The 17598-nt window shown below is 47.2% G+C and overlaps 1 protein-coding gene across 7 annotated transcripts in view; it reads left to right on the plus strand.

The window, feature by feature from the left end:
- The first annotated feature begins 805 nt into the window (after positions 1-805).
- Positions 806-17598, plus strand: part of Ipo5 (importin 5) — a 50360-nt gene continuing 33567 nt past the window's right edge. The window contains exons 1-4 of one of the 7 annotated variants that reach the window (XM_224534.11): positions 870-895; positions 1220-1298; positions 12339-12449; positions 15445-15538. In XM_224534.11, the coding sequence (XP_224534.8) occupies positions 15449-15538 (90 nt within the window). In that variant the 5' untranslated portion in view covers positions 870-895; positions 1220-1298; positions 12339-12449; positions 15445-15448. Of the gene's footprint in view, positions 896-1219; positions 1299-12338; positions 12450-15427; positions 15539-15843; positions 16108-17598 lie in introns of those variants that run through there. The other 6 variants (XM_063274353.1, XM_039093991.2, XM_017599929.3 and 3 more) reach the window with 6 other exon arrangements.

Consider the following 17598-nt stretch of genomic DNA (forward strand, 5'->3'; position numbering starts at 1 on the left):
GCTTTGGAGGCGAAGGCTAAAAGACTGGAAGTCCCAGACCATCTCCATTACTCAGAGTTCAAGGCCAACCTTAGTGACAGGAGACCACTTCTCTAAAAACAGAAAACCTGGTTTTAATCTCCCTGTAGGATCCTTGAGGGAAAATGCCCTCAGGACACTAGCCTAGGAACCAAAATATTATGATAAACTCCAGATGAAGAGGTGGTTGCCGGGCGTGGGCACTGAGCAGCTTTCTGAAGAGGCCCTTTGAGGGCGAAGTGGTTCAATCTCTCCTTACCCAGAAAAAACAGCCCACAGAAAGGATTCTGTACAAGTCTTCTTAAATGGTTTTAAACCATTTAAGACAGTAGGTTGTTTAATTCAGAGTTAATACAGAGTAACGGTATTAACAGTAGGGGCAGCCAAGTGGGCATTGAGGAAAATGTAGATCACGCACATGTCCTGCGAGAATTTTATTACCAACCCAAAAGTCAGAACGTGATTTAATCTGGAATTTCCTGTTTCTTCCACATAAATTTATATACGTTTGTTTGTGAGACTGGTTTTGCTTGGTGCTGAGTAATGCGAGTTGAAATATACAGGTAAAGAGCCGACTCGTGTGTCTCAAAGATGAAGTTGGTGGCGTCTGTGTCCCATCCCATTGCCCCTTAATTCATGTGTTCTGTTCTCCCGGGCCTTTCCCTCTACATTCAGGTATACTTTCCCTGTGTTATCCAATTCTACAGTTCAGAGCCTGCAGCTGAGCGGCGGGCAGACTCAGACAGCCGTGAGGGGAGGTCACAATTGCATTCTAGTGTCTCCATGGTGACCTCTTTGAGCTGTGAGGTCAGAACTGTGGGGTTAGTGCCATCCTATGACCGAAGCAAGCATAGGGCTGAGAACAGCCTTGACTACTGTAAGTAGCCCTCATGCTCCCTTTAGACAGAGAAAACTTAAGAGCTTACGGAAAGGAAGGCATTTCTGGTTAAGATCTATGGCCCTCCTTCCGCTCTCCTGCTCCGGGGGACTGGGAGAGCAGCATCTATTGGAAGGAGGACCAGAGGAAGGGATTCTAGCCGGCAGAGACTAAGAGAAGTCCACGGCAGCGCCTTTAGCCCACTACACCGTCTCTGTGAACTTGGTCAGAGCTGCTTAAAGCAGAACTGGTCTCGTGACCCACACAGCCTGTCACCATCCCAAAATAGTGAGAGATGGTGAGATGGCTCTCTAACTCACTCAGGTGGTTCCGGGGAGAAACCTTGCCAGGGCCCATGTGTGAGCACAGCCACTTTTCTTGACCGGGATCTTTGCGTCACCAGGTAAGTTATCCCGGGTCTGGCTGGCTTCTCTCCTAATGGAGTAAGTTATCCTGGTTTCGGCTGGCTTCTCTCCTAATGGAGTAAATTATCCCCAGGTCGTCTGGCTTCTCTCCTAATGGACAGGAAGATTGTGTTTTCCTTTATAACTCTGATCTTCACTTCTTCACCTCCTACTCAAGTGATTTAAGTCCAGTCTGCTAGAATGGTCTACCCCCATTCCTGTAGCAAAGAACTACTGGCCACCTATTTTTTTTTTTTTCCGGAGCTGAGGACCGAACCCAGGGCCTTGCACTTGCTAGGCAAGTGCTCTACCACTGAGCTAAATCCCCAACCCCGGCCACCTTCTATTTAAAGGCTCTGGAGTCCCCACTTGGGGCTCCTGGACATTATGGTTGTGTCCTTTCGGCAGTGAGCAAATTTCATCTCAGCTTTCAGAGACTTAGGCAAGTAAACGAGAGGGACGCATTTCACCTTCAATCACTCAGTAACCAACATAGGGCTTACTTAAAGAACCACCTACTCAGTCGCTCTGCTCCTCAGAGAACTGAGCGTCCTCACCAGGGTAAAGCCAGTGTCATCTTGCAAAGAAATAAAGGCCCATCCATATCTATGGAGCTCCCTAAACCATTCTGTCACCACATGAGTGTGGGTGGCTGGTCACACTGGCAGGAGAGACAGCTATGGGTTGGAACATTGTGTCACCTCCAGAGAGATGAGACCACTGGGAAATAGTTACAAACCCTAAAATGGAGAGTTAGTGGGGTTAGGAGTGTGGCTCAGTCCGTAGGGCCCTAGTCTAGCTTGCGTGAAGCCCTGAGCTCAATCCTCAGCATTGCATAATGGCCATAAAGTCAGATGTGGCAGCTCATGCCTGTGACCCTGGCATTAAGGAAGCACAGGTAGGAGCTGCTCTGGGGTTCTAAGCCAAACTGGTTTATATATTGAGTCGCAAACTAGCCAGGGATATACAGCAAGACCTTGTCTCAAAAAAGCCTCTTCTCCCTCCAAGAGCAGCCTAGATGAAACTCTGCCTCATAGTTTGATAAATAGATAGATAGATGGATAGATACATACATACATACATACATACATACATACACAGACATATAGACAATAAGTAGGTAGATACACAGACATATAGATGATAGGTAGGTAGGTAGGTAGGTAAATAGACAGACAAATCGACAGGTTTTTTTTTAAAGATTTATTTATTTTATGTATATGAGTACACTGTAGCTATCTTCAGACACATCAGAAGGGGCATCAGATCTCATTACAGATGGTTGTGAGCCACCATGTGGTTGCTGGGAATTGAACTCAGAACCTCTGGAAGAGCAGTCAGTGCTCTTAATCACTGAGCCACCTCTCCAGCCCCAAATCGACAGTTTGACAGATGGATGGATGGATAGATAGATGGACAGTTTAATAGATGATTCATAGACAAATAGTTTGATAGGTAGATGACAGACAGACAGACAGACAGACAGGCAGACAGACTGACTGACTATGTGTGCTTCTCTTCAGGAATTTGCTCTGCTCCCCAAACATATCACCTTCTACCTTTGGCTTTCCTGGCATTTAGAGCACACATGAAGCCAGACAACAAGTAGCAGACAGATAAAAACAGTGCCATTTTTGGTTAGCGGTTACCACAAAGGATGGCAGATGACAGAGAAGAGGCACTCCTAAACTAGGGAAGATGCTGGGAGCACACATCTCTAAGCTCCAGGACAAGGAACCCTATGCTGCCGGCTGCTCTGGGAACGCTCTGTTACAACACAATGGAGAGCTGACTTGGTAAACCTCACCTGCAGGAGGCAGGAAGACACCCGGGAACTGGCCCAACCCTCCCAAAACACAGATAGGGGCAGCCTTGAGAACGAACCAAGATCACTTAGTAGTGAAGGTGGGACAGGAGCCAGAGCGCTCATCATGTTCATGCAGTCGCCCATCACAGAGGAGAAAGTCTTCAAAGCTACAAAGGCTGGGGGATGGCTCTGTACATAAAGTGCTTGCCGTGTTCTGCTTCATCTCTGCAACTCACACAATGGAGGAAGGACAGAACCCACTCCACAAAGCTGTCCTCTGACCTTCATACCTGTGCTGGGGTATGTGCATACACTCATGCACATTCACACACAGGCACACATGTATACGCACATGTGCACCCCTGCACACACATGTGTACGTACGCATGCACACAGGTGCAAACACAAATACAAACACGCAACACATAGATGCTCACGCATGAGCATGTGCACACATGTACTCATGCACACACAAACACGCACACATGTACAAGACACACATGTTTAAGACACACAAACGGGTGCATACACACGTACATGCACAAACATGCACACACATACCCAAACATGCACACACATGCACACACAGTTCTCCTGCTCACCCACTCAAGTTTAAGAGCATGTTTTCACTGTCCCAGTTTCCCCCATGTGCTCTCCAGTCACCGTAGCACAGTTCTCCTTCCACCCGAGTGGGGGCAGCGTAGGGACCTGAAAACACAACCTTTGCCTACACCCTGCAGACATTCTTCAGAGGGGTAGGGACCATTATCTCTCTGGATAATCAAACAAAACTGGAAGCAAGAACAAAGCAAGGATCTAACTGCTTGGATTAAGGTGGGAGAGGTCAGCGTGTTGAGCATTTTTAGTCCTGCTCTGATCTCATTCGTTAGGTGAGGCTTAAATTCCATATTGCTGAGAAAGAGGTGGCGTGGAACAGAGGTCAGGAGAGCTCACAGTTAAAGGAAACTGGGACCAGGGAGGTGGCTCAGCGGGTAAAGGTGCTTGCTACACAAGCCTGACAACCTTGCACTCCACTGTACAAAAGGAAGGTGCGAACCTTCCATAGAGTTGACCTCTGACCTCATGATTGCCTCATGCACCCACCTACATGGTGCTCATGTGCACACACAATAAGTTTTAAGAACGTCTTAAAAGAAAATTGTTTTTTTTTCCCCTTTATATTGGGTACTCTTTCCTCTGTTTGTATGAGAGAGAGAAAAATCAAAACAACTCTGTCAAAGACTGTGAGACAACTCCCTTTTCCCCTTACCCATTCGTCCAAACTGAGGGCTCCCCACTCATTAGTGTGTGATCACACTGAACACCAAGATGGTGTTATTTACTGAAAATACCTGTATCTGGTTGTGTGTGTGGCTCAGGCCTTAGCGCACGCCTTTAATCCCTCCGGCTGGAATACAGACACACCCTTAGCATACGCCTTGAATCCCAAACAATGGAGGTTAAGTTAGTTTGTAGGCCAAAGCAGTGTGTGAAAGTGATGTCTAAGTGATAAGTAGCAAACAAAGTGATGAATCAGAGAAAGATTTGAATAGGAAATGGTCAACTCATGAAAAGAGAGAAGAAAGGGAAGCTACTTAAGAGAGCAGTGAAGAGAGGGAGGGAGGAAGGGAGAGGAAGGAGGAAAAGGAGGAGGAAGAAGAAGAGCAAGAGGAGGAGGCAGTTTTACCAGGACAGTTACTGAGATACAGATTGCAAAGAGAGAGAACAAGCTAGACACAGCATGAGCCAGAGGATGAGGAGGAGTCAGAAGACCAGGACAGTTTGACAAAGTTAGTATGAGGCCAAGCAGACCAATTCAAGAGAAACAAAGAGGAGCCAGGTTAAATCAGTTAGCTAAGAGAGGAGTTTGACTGGAACATCTGAGTTGAACCAGCCAGTCAGAGTTCAGAGAGAACTAGAGAGGGTGAGCATATTCAGCAGTAAGTCTCAGAGGCTGAAAACATTCTAGGCCAAGGTTAGATTGTACAGAAGCTAGAAGCTTCCAGGATTAGACCTAGGTTAGCAAAGGGGACAATTACATCGGGTGAATCAAAGTTACATTTACATTAGTGAATTCCTAAATGCTAAAGAACTGTTTGTAATCAGGAATCAACAGGGAAATCCAGGCATGGTGGTGCAGACCAATAAGCCCAGTGCCTGGGAGGTAGAGGCAGAAGGATCATGAGTTCATGCTCATTGTCAGCTACATGGGGAATTTGAGGCCAGGATGCTCAAAGGATAAAAGCCCTTGTTCTGAGAGGACTTGGTTTGAGTCACTGCCACCCATGTAGACAGCCAGGCATAACAGTCCGTAAGTGTTGGGGCAGAGATGCCAGTTCCCCAGAGCTCGCTGGCCAGATGATCCAGCAAGTTTCTGTTCTGGAGCAACAGGAGAGCTTATCTTGGGCAAAGAGAGAGGAAGACACTAGAGCACTAGAGGTCATCCTCTGGCCACACACACACACACACACACACACACACACACACACACACACATGTTTAAAGAGGGAGTTCAAGGTCAGACTAGGCTACATGAGTCCCTGTTTCCAAAAACAAAAAAGGGAAGGGGGGGAGGTGAAATCAACAAAGACACTGAATTTGTCACCTCCTCCTCATTTAGTGACATCACCAGACCTAGAAGAAGATTCACCTTGAAGCCTATGAAGCTTAAACTTCAGGGCTGCTTCCCAGCTCAGGACCTACCCACCTACCCACCTGGGCCCTCAGAACACTGCATTTAGTGGGATTTTTTTAATTCAATTATTCCTAGAGGATCCTTAAATTATACTTCAGATACCCCCACTACACACACACACACACACACACACACACACACACACACACAATGATCTATGTCCAGCCTAATTATCTTTATTTCTTGAGACAGGGTCTCTGTACTCCCAGAACACAACACATAGATAGACTGGGAATTCACAGAGATCCCCCTATCATTGTCTCGTGACTGTGAGGCCATACTCAATTGAGACTCTAAAAATCAAACAAAAACTAGCTAAATTTGACCATTTTGAACACGGCTGTGGGTACCATCTGATAGACTGAGCCATTGCTGTAAGGCTCGAAGTGAGTCCTAACTACCAGGAGACACCCCCACCCCCACCCCCACCCCCACCCCCACCCCCACCCCCACCCCCACCCCCACCCCCACCCCCACCCCCACCCCCACCCCCACCCCCACCCCCACCCCCACCCCCACCCCCACCCCCACCCCCACCCCCAGTGAGACAGGAGAACAGAGTTTGATGCAAATGCCAAGAGGTTTATTTTCTGGTGTGTTGGGATCGACCATCAATCAGCCCCTGCTGGAGAGTGACTAGAATGACCCCGAATGGGGTACAGGTTACATCAGCAACGTTACAGTTTAAATTTATTGGCTAAGCATATTGACCTTTGAATCTATTGGCTAGCAAGCACATGACACACATTCGAACTCTACCTGGGACCAGAGGGTCAGGTGACTATCAGTACATTCTGCATTTTTATTTTTATTTTTCAAGAAGGTCCCTGGTCCTCCCGAGAACTGTGGGTGGAGGATGGAACTTGGCTTAGCCTTGACCTGAGGTGGGAAGCTGGTATTTCGCCTACTCTTGACCTGAGGCGGTGGGTGTAAGGCTGGCAAAAGCCCCTAGGGCCCTTCACGGGGACCCCATAACCTTCCTACTTTCTACCAGGCCAAGCTTTTTTTTTTTTTTTTGGTTCTTTTTTTTTTTTTTTTTTTTTTTTCCGGAGCTGGGGACCGAACCCAGGGCCTTGCACTTCCTAGGCAAGCGCTCTACCACTGAGCTAAATCCCCAACCCCGCTTTTTTTTTTTAAAGATTTATTTATTTATTATATATAAGCCAGAAGAGGGGATCAGATCCCATTACAGATGGTTGTGAGCCACCATGTGGTTGCTGGGATTTGAACTCAGGACCTTTGGAAGAGCAGACAGTGCTCTAACCACTGAGCCATCTCTCCAGCCCAGGCCAAGCTTCTTACACTTCAGTAAGAACTAGGGTCCCGGGGCTGGTGATTTAGCTCAGTGGTAGAGCGCTTACCTAGGAAGCGCAAGGCCCTGGGTTCGGTCCCCAGCTCCGAAAAAAAGAACCAAAAAAAAAAAAAAAGAACTAGGGTCCTTCATTACTTTCTGTGCCGCACGGCAATGGCCCCTAAAGCCCCCAGCACATTCACTTTCCCTCCTACTTCTACACAGTATGTCTTTAGAACCATCTCTGGTCTTGTTTTGGACTTTTGAGAGTGGAGTCCACGTATAGAGTTCGAATGGCCTAACTTGGTGTGTAGCTGAAGATGGCCAAGAGCTTCGGAACCTCCCTCTTGCTTTTTACCTCCCAGGTCCTTGAAATTACAAGTGTTGGCTATCTCGGGGCTTTCACGGTGCTGGGGCAGAACCCGGAACTGAGTTTTTTGTTTTTTGTTGTTTTTTTTTTTTTTCTTTTTTTTTTTTTTTCGGAGCTGGGGACCGAACCCAGGGCCTTGCGCTTGCTAGGCAAGCGCTCTACCACTGAGCCAAATCCCCAACCCCATTTTTAAATGTGTAGCCCAGGCTGGCCTCGAACTCGTGATCCTCCTGCCTCTGCCTCCTTCAGCAAATCCTACCGGCGTGCACCACCACAACCGGCAGAACCCGGAACTGAGAACAGGCTAGGCAAGTGCTCTCCTAGTGTGGTACATCCCTAGTCCCTCAAACTTTCCTTCTAAGATAATGTCTATTAGTCCACCAGGGGTTTCCCTTTTCCTTACAGCAAGTTGCACGGCTAAGCTGGGATATGCCTGGGCCTTATGTCCCTCCCAGGCCTCCCCCATCCATCTTGCTTACTCAGTCTAGCTACGAGCTTTCCTCCTGCCTACAGTATAATTCATCTTTGCTCTAGAAGGTTTGTGCTGCTTTCTCCGTGCCTCCATTTCTTCTCATATTTCTTGTTTTTCAGCATTAAAAATCTCTCAAAAGACTGTGACCTCAGAGTCACAATGCCCCCACTCCTATCTTGACCTCACTCTTCTCTCTCACCCATCACCTCGGGAAGTTATCTTCTTCTTTTTTTTTTTTTTTTTTTTTTTTTGGTTCTTTTTTTCGGAGCTGGGGACCAAACCCAGGGCCTTGCGCTTCCTAGGTAAGCGCTCTACCACTGAGCTAAATCCCCAGCCCGGGAAGTTATCTTCTGTTCTCTGTTCACTGTCTCGTGCCCAGGGCTACAGATTGGAAGCCTGAGGGTGTGGAGGCCTTTGCCTTCTGAGTGCGGTGACTAATTGTGTGGACCAGCCCTGGCTCAATATACTTTTAAATGACATTTAAGGGGGATTGTTTGTTGTGTTGTTGTTGGGGATTTTGTTTGGTTGCTTGGTTGGTTGGTTTGGTTTTCTTAGGGTTTCTCTGATTGTGAGGATTTCATAACCCCCACATCTCTGGCTGTCCTGAAAATTGCTGAGGAGACCAAGCTGGCCTCAAACTCGGCGATCTACCTGCCTGTGTGCCACCAGGCCTGGCTACATTTAATTACCTATGCCTGTGTATGGGTCGGCATGTGCAGGTCCTCCCCACCTAAGTCCAGCCTTTTAAAGTATATGATTGTTAGTTTTGTATATTTACAACTGTACACCCACTAACACTGATTCAAGAGATTCACGAATCTCTCAGTTACCCATGTTAGCTTGCTTTTCTGCTGCTCAGTATAAACACGTCACCCAAAGCGCAACTTGAGAGGAACGAACTCACTGTGCTTTATAAACTGTACAGGGTGGGGCAAGGTAGGAACAATAGAGGCAGGACCTTAAAGCAGAAACCAGTGGGAAATGGCTACTTACTAACTGGCTTGCTCAGCTGGCTTTGTTATATAATCCTCCTGCAGTGGCTGGGATCTCTCTCCCACACTAACGGACAGTCAAGAAAACACGCACACCCAGACTTGCCTACAGGCCAACAGCTCAGCTCTGTGGCTCCTTGGCTGAGGTTCAATCTTCCCCGGTGACTATGGGTTTTGACTAGTAGATGATTAAAGCTAACTATGGGACCCCTCCTTCCCCCACTCAAAAGCTACATAAGTATCTATAGTCTTCTACTCCCACACCTCTTCTCCCCTCTGCCCCACCCCCAGGCACATGGCAACCATTCATTTATTTAAACGGGGTTTTCTCATTGGGTGCATTTCATAGAACATTTGAGCCTTCGTGTCTGCGGTCACTTTCTAAGAAGATCTTAAAAGCCATCCGTGTTACATTGTCTCCATCTGTCTTATTTCTTTTCATTGCCGGGTCTACTTGCACCACATTGGGTCTCCTCCATCCCCAGTTGACCGTCTTCCCTCTGCCACTGTCCATTAACTGCTGCACATGCTCCATCAGCAAAGCATGAGGGATCTGAGCCTGGAGATTCCAGGGTGAGGGTTTCGATTCCTCCACATTCCCAGCAACACTTACTGCTGCCTTTTAAACTAAAGCAGTGGCTCCAGACGAAATGGTACCTTGAGTTTTTTCTTTGCACGTCTGTAACGGCTAATGCTGTTGAGCATTTCCCATGTGTTTACTGCTCATTGTCTTCAAATATGTCTTAACTGGGCTGCTTTCTTGTTGAGTGTAAGAGTTCTTTGTATGTTTTGAACCTAAGTCCCTAAAGGATACGTGGCTTATACAAGTTTGCTCCCATTCTACAGGTTCTCTTTTCCCTCTCGGGATGGTGTTAAGCACCGAGAGACCAGGGCTGTCATTCTACTGGTTGAAGGCTTAATATTGCATGCAGGAAGCACGGTTTCCATCCCTCAGCACCACATAGAACGCACCAGGCTGTTACAAGCCTGTAATCTCAGAATTTAGATCAGTTTAAGATTATCCTCAGCTACAAGGTGAGTTCAAGGCCAATCAGGTTACATACTACTGCAGGCTGGCCCCGTACAGTGCTAATATGGACCAACCTGGCCTTGAACTCAGGGACCTGCCTTCCCTACCTTTCAGGCGTGTGCTGCCGTGCAGAGCGCAAAATATTTAATGTAAAGGATGAGCTCTGATCACTGTAGGACACAGCAAGGTCAAAGTCTGTGAGAGAACCAGCGCTCTGCAAGTCCCGATAGCAGCTCGTAGTGTGACCTAGAGCTTAAAATCCATAAGGCACCCGAATCTCCTTGGCACGAGATTGTTTCTTGCTCCAAACATAGGAGTGGTTCTTACTAGAGTCTCAGTTATAAGAAATGAACACATCTCATGGAAGGTCTTCTGCTTTCCTGAGTTGATTAACTACAAATCTTAGTTCGAAATCCTCAAATCCCTTCAGCAGTATCTATCTAACCTTGTATTTGAACAAACAACTGGGTACCACAAAGCACCCACATTGAAAATTTAAAAAAAAAAAATTAACCAGCACAGGACCTTTGTCAAAAATCAGGAGCTGGGCATTAGACATGATGGCCCAGGCCATCCGCACTGGGGACGACAGCAGGACACTGTGGCCTCTCAGTGCTGGGATTACTGGAAGGAACTATTCTACCTGGCATCTTGTATCTCTCCTTATGTAGGTGTTTGCGACTGATTTTCCCTATGAGCCTGCTGTCGTGGCGTTCTGTAAGCATTGCCATCTGGCAGTTTTATCAGTCTCTGGTGTTTTCTAATTTCTTTCATGAGTTGTCCTTTAATATGGCTGCCATTAAAGTTGTGCTGTTTAATCTCCACATACGTGTCAAGTTCTCAGATTTCTTATAGTCCTTTAATCTCTATTATGCCAGACAACAAGTTTTTGCTTGCAACCTTTTTTTAAAAAATAGGGTCCATCCTGGCTAATGCTGTGTATGCACCCGGGAAATGTGTGCTCACAGCAGTTAGTGGGTGGCGTCCTCTGCAAACCTAGTAGGGACACTGGATTTATAGCATGTTTGTCTCTCTTCTGTCTTCTGTCTATATACCTGGCTATCCTATCAGTTGCAGGAGGTGGGAACTCACATCCCAAATTGTTCTCACTGAACCGTCTCATTTCTTAGATGGGTCAAGTTTTATTTGGGGGCGTTTTTAGATCCGTGTGTTTATAACTTCTAGGTCTGGACTGGCAAGACAGATCAGCCAGCGAAGGCTCTTGCCGCCAAGTCACACAGTCTGAGTTTGATCCCTGAGACCCACATGGTGGGAGGAAGGCGAGAGCCAACTCCCTGTCCTCTGACTTCACACACCATATGGCGCATAGGCATTCACATGCATGCTCTCTTATCCACTCCATGTAGATATGTGTAAATTGTGTTTCTTCCACATATAGAGAAATTAACATACTCTTAAAAATCTTTAGCTGTATCTGATTGGGTTGATCCTGTGATGGAAATATCCCATCATTAGTGACATTTTGTTGTAAAATATGCATGTGATGTATGTCTGTGGGTTCGAGGGTGGCCTACACACACACACACTTAAGAGTTCAGAGGACAACTTTGTGGGGAGGTGGTCTCTTTCTGCCTTCATGTGGTTTCTATGAATTGCGGTCATTTGAGTCAGAACCCCAGCTGCCCCTACACTCAACTCTAAAGATACTTGGTCCTGGGCTCTGCTTGGGTGGCAGCAGTGCGGTCCGCTGGCCTTCTTTTGGAAACTGTTTATATGAGGTGTCTTTTTCCATTCTTTAACAGTCAACATATTTGTGTTCTAAGTAAAAACATTAATCTTAAAAATGAAACCCTTCTGCTAAGTATATTTTTATTTCATGTTTAAAATGCAGCAAAGGGGACGGTATTTAAATCCATTTGCCACATTTAAATGAAAAACAGTTATCCTCCAGGAAATATTTTTCTTTAGCTCTTGACCGGTACTTGATTTTAAAAAAAGCATAGTGTATGTGTGTGTGTGTGTGTGTGCATGTGCGTACATGTATGTGTATGTGTGTGTGTGTGCACACGTGCGTGTGTATGAACCCCAGCAAGTGTGTAGAAGTCAGAGGACAACTTGGGGGAGTCAGTTCTTTTTTTTTTTTTTTTCTTTTTTCTTTTTTCTTTTTTTTTTTTTGGAGCTGGGGACCGAACCCAGGGCCTTGCGCTTGCCTAGCAAGCGCTCTACCACTGAGCTAAATCCCCAGCCCCAGTCAGTTCTTTTTCTAATGTGAGTCCTGGGGATCAAACTCAGGACCTCCTGAGTTCTGGGACTAATGGCTCGGTCTACCAGCCACCAGGCTCAGCTGTAAAATTGTATTCTACAAGATGAGATTTGACCTGATGGTCTTCTAAATGTCTTCAATTCTGTTTATGTCATCAGCAGGGAAAGGAAATTCCTAAGCAAGGAACACCGCTCAGAAAGTGTTGTGCCATGCCTCCAAATCCCTGAGAATCAAGTCGAAAAACTGGGAGCAACAGAAAACACTGTACGGTAACTGACGTATCCTTTTACGCCAATACCTGATTTAAATGACCACATATATAGTTTAGCCACTTGTTTTATTCTGTTAGAAGTAAAATATATGTTTTTAACATGTTATTTTTAAGTTTCTAACTAGCCATACTTTAATAAGTAAAGAGAAACAGCTAAAAATGATTGATTTATATATAATAGAGTTAGTGAATTTCATTAGTAGACTTTAAACCAACATACTCTTTCTACATGTTACCGATATAAAATGTTATTAATGTCCTGTTGTCTTTAAAACTAAATGTAAAGTTTACGTTTTTAGTATATGTGCTGCCGAAGCGAGCACAAAGTTTACGTTTTTAAACTGGAAGCACACGTCCTTTTGAACCAGACATACTGAGTCCTCAGTAGGAACACACCTTTGGTCCTAGCACTTGGGAAGCAATAGCAGGAGGGGCTCTGTGATTTCAAGCCCAAACAGAGGTTGACAGTAACAACGAAAGTAAACAGAAATTATTAATACAGCTATCACTCCATATAGCCTTGACATATAAACTTATGTTGAGGTATTTATTGTTCAATAATCATCGATAAACATTTTGCTGTTTTAGTCACAGCCTCGTGTAACGCAGGCTGTTCTCTCTGTGCAACCGAGGATGGTCTTGATCTTGCACTCTTGATTATCCTACTTCCACATCTTGAGCGCTGTGCTCACAGGCAAGAATCTTCAGACTTCCTTTACGCAGTACTGCCAAACCCAGGACCTCATGCATGATAGGCAAAAACTCTACCGTTTATCTATGTCCCCAAACTGGGCATAGAGGCAATGTACAGATTCATCTCTCAACAGAGTCTGGGCAAAGGCACTGGGATAAACTTGGAGTTGAGAGTCAGCCAAGATTTTTACAACGGAATCTGGGAAAGGTCCCCTCTAATTTTAGCTACTGTGTGTGTGTGTGTGTGTGTGTGTGTGTGTGTGTGTGTGTGTGTGATTATGTCTCTAGGTCTTATTACACTGTTACCTAGTTAATTAAAAATTGGTTAGTATGAGATACCCCAAATTTTAAGAACTCTGAATGAGGAATTCATGTCCTATTCTCTCTCTCTCTCTCTCTCTCTCTCTCTCTCTCTCTCTCTCTCACACACACACACACACACACACACACACACACACACACATCAAGATAAAATATCGACTCCAAATTAATGTACGAAATGGTCTAACCTTGAAGAAAACAAATGTGGCCAAAGAATGAATTCCAGGTAGGAAACCAGTTTTACACAATAGTTGTGCTGGCCTGCTGTAGAAAAGAGAACCCTGCCAGTGTGGCAGCTAAAACTAGAGGCGATAACTTTCTCCACAAACCAACTAAATGCCACTGTAGAAGTTTTGGCTGGTTCTTACAATTCCAAGTTAGCCCAGGTCCAAGTTAGCCCAGGGCTTCTGGCCAGATTTTGCATGACCTGACCACGGATGATGTAAGACCAACTTTAAAATCACCCAAGAAAAAAATATTTAAGACTTTCAAAACACACAATTGCCAGAAAAAAAAAAAAAAAAACTTCAAGAAAAATCCATGAGTTGCTGAGCTGCAGTTACCTGCCTCAGGCTGTGGAAACCAATTACTCAGAAGAAGTAGAGTCCTTTTAACTCAAGACACCCTTTTTCCTCCTGCTGTCACCCTCAGCTTAGGCAATGCTTTGGACACACTGTAGGCTTTCAAAAGAGTCTGGGCAAAGGACCTGGATAAATTTGGGGGTTGAGAACCAGCCAAGATTTTTACAACGGAATCTGAATTGTGGAGAAAGGTCTCCCCTCTACAGTCGTAGCTGCAACCCTGATTGCGTTCTCTTTGGGGGCCAACCCATCTATTTTGCAGAACTGGTTTCCAACTGGGGGTGCTCTTTCACTCTTGGGCCACATTGTTTTTTCCATGTCAGACCATTTCATACATTAGTTTTGGAGTCGGTTTTTTCTCTTGGTATGAGCATTTGATTCTCAAAGTGTTTCGATTTGAGTTCTGCTCTCTCAGCTTAGGCAGCCCCAGACAGAATGATGGACCAACCCTGGTGTGTAAGCATTGGAGTTCAGAGAAGAGGAGGGAGGCAGTCTCTGGTCCCCTCCGTGCTGGCCTGCGTCAACTATCATAAGATCAACCACGTTAGGGAGTGGCTCATGCCTTCTCCCATCCTTAGAGAGCAAAGAAGCTCCAAGCACCAGGACGGGTGGCAGTTCCCGGATGGGAGCGTGTGTGCTTCGATCCCGGGTGGAGAAGTGCAGGGGGAGAGACCGTGATGAGCAACCCCTCTTCCGGGACAGTCCCAGGACATGAGTCACAGGACAGCGGAGGGTAGGGGCGGCCTGAGTCACAGGCTGAGGGGGACGACACGACATCACAGGGTCAGACAGATGGAGTGGTCTGCAGAGGCGTGTGTGTCTGTGATCCGCTGCTGGGGAGATTGGGGTGGGAGGTCCCGGGGCCCCAAAGCCCTAAGGCGAGGCCACGCGACGGGCGGCAGGGAAGGGAATCCAGCCAGCCCCGGGCGCCGAAATCTCCCGCGCTCTGGAGCTGGCCCCTCCTCTGGGCCCGGCCTCACACCCCTCGCGGCAGCCCGGCCGGGTCGGCTCCTCCCCACCCGCGCCCCGAGAACCCCAACCTCGTTGTACAGCGGCCCTACGGCCACCACACACACCCGCTAGCCCCGCCTCCCGGCGCGCGCTGGAGTGACGACACCGCAGGGTGCGTGGCCAATCCGCGTGGCCCTCGAGGGGGCGGCCTCGGGCACGCCCCCCACGCCGCGAGCCAATGGGACACGGGCGCCGGCAGCCGCGGCGGGGTGAGAGGGCGCGAGGCTCCGCCCCGTCCTCCCTTGGCCCCTCGGCCCCGCCCTTCCCGCCCGGCCCCTTATACCCGCGCCGCCGCTGGTGCCGGTCGCCGCGCTGGGCCCGCCCCCAACCCTCCCGCCGGCCCGCCAGCGCGCCTCACAGCTCCCTCCTTCTCTCTCTCACGCCTAGCGCAATGGCGGCGGCCGCGGCGGAGCAGCAACAGTTCTACCTGCTCCTGGGAAACCTGCTCAGCCCCGACAATGTGGTCCGGAAACAGGCGGAGGTAAGCGAATCGGCGGCCCCGCGACCCGAGCGCGCTGATCCTTCCCTTCCGCGGCCGGCCCACTGGCCCTGGGCGCTCGTCGGCCGGCGGAGCGGCGCAGGTCGGCCCGGCTGGCGGACAGCGGCTCCACAGCCCACGTGCGCGCCTCCCGCCCGGCCCCGGCCCTTCCGGCCCGTGCAGCGGCGGCGCCGGTTGCCTCGCCGCCGACCCGCGCACACGTGCCACCGCGCCTGACGCGCTGCCCCGCCCGCGGGCCCCGCACCGGGGCCCCGGACTCCCCGCGTGGCCCACCAGCCCTCTAGGGCGGCCAGACCCGGGCAGCTCCGGACCCGGCCCGCTTCCCCCACCCCTGCTGCTCCCTTCCCCATCCCCGCTCTGGGAAACGTGTGTCCTGCTTGTCGCTGCCTTACGGCGTCTTTCCCTCCAGCCCCTTTTTGGTTTCTGAAAGGAGCTGCACAAGCTGGGTCCCTTCAAGATCGTGTGAAGTTGCCTTTGAGGGATTCCTGCCGACCATCTCGCTCTGCTCTTCAAATTTTGTTTGATCCCTAGAGATTTGGGTTTATAAATGGGTAATACTGGGGAGTGTGACTGTTTTAACTGGGCCAGTGCCATCTCTTTTCATATAACCCAGATCGTTCTCAATCTGTCTTAGTTCAAGAGTTCCATTTCAGATGCAGTTGTAAACCCATTTGCAATAATCCTATTAGCTCAATAGAAGACGGATGATACATTGTTAGTGTTGAAGCTCAGATTTTTGTGAGGTAATTCCTAGGAAAGTTGATACGTGGAGCTCCTTGCGACCCATGATTTTTTAGGAGACTCTGAAGATGTGTCGATACCTTTATTTACAGAGCAAAGATGTATTTTACATGTCGCTAGTGAAGTTGACATGTCTTGTACTTACCGATCTAAAGTTTAAAGTTTTAAACACAGTTGCTAATTTTGCTTTGAGTAGAAAGGATATTCTGGCCACACTTAGTTTAGTAAGTAAGTTGGAAACTTAACTTATGTGTGAAATGCCACTTTAAACTATCTCTTTTTTTAGTGGTACTTTTAAAATTAATTTGGGGGGAGGGAACATAACAAGGTTTGGCTCTAGTTTACAAAGGCCCTCAAACCTGTGGCAGCCCCCGCCCCACCTCCCCTAGCCTAGCTTTCCTTAGTGCACAGGTTCCCATGCCTGCCTTATTCAAGTAAAACACAATATATAGGGTGAAATTCAAACGGTACAATTCTTCACCCATTCTCCACGTTTGAGTATTTCATGAGTCTTCCTTGAAAATGTATCTTTAAAAGCATTCATATATACATCATGTTACCGGAGTGGATTTATAGTATGCATAATTCTGCGATTTGAATTTTCCCTGGGTTCATTTCACATTGTCACCCAGAAGATCACACATTATATAAATAAGGTGCATTATTTATACCAGCATCTCCCTATAAATGAGTACTTGATGCTTGTGGTGTGTTGAAGGTATTCAAGATGGGCTTGTGTACATGGGACTAGATGTACACTTGTCTGGACATGCTTTGCCAGGTTCATCTTAAAGGTGGTATATGTATTTAGAAGTAGCATGCATGTATTACTTGCAACAGTTTCTGCATGGGATATGGTGATGCCTAAACATTTTGTAACTTTCTGCAAACTCGAGGTAATTTTTTTAGACCAAAGCAAGTTCTTAATCCCACCCTATAATAGAAATCTCCATGTGTTGCAGAGCAGAACTGCTTTGTAATTAGTAAGCTAGTTTAATTCTCCCCTTCCCTCCAGTCGCTTAAGTCTATTGTCAGGCCTGGTGGGAATCTCTCTTCTATTGAGCTAAATACCAGTGTCTGGTTCAGCTTGAATTCCAATTTGGTGCCTGTTGTAAATCTTTTATCTCTTTAGGGATGGTTAGTAGCATTCAGCACATTTTCTCATAAAGAACAATCAGAAACAAATAAGTTAGTACTCTATTCCTAGTGAAAATATTTAGATACTACATTTTTCCTTAGTATAGCTTGAAAACATGATTATATAGAAAATAAGTTTTGTGATACAGAATTTTCTTAGTTTG

This window comes from Rattus norvegicus, chromosome 15 (genome assembly GCF_036323735.1).
Source record: "Rattus norvegicus strain BN/NHsdMcwi chromosome 15, GRCr8, whole genome shotgun sequence".
In the NCBI taxonomy this organism is placed as follows: Eukaryota; Metazoa; Chordata; class Mammalia; order Rodentia; family Muridae; genus Rattus; species Rattus norvegicus.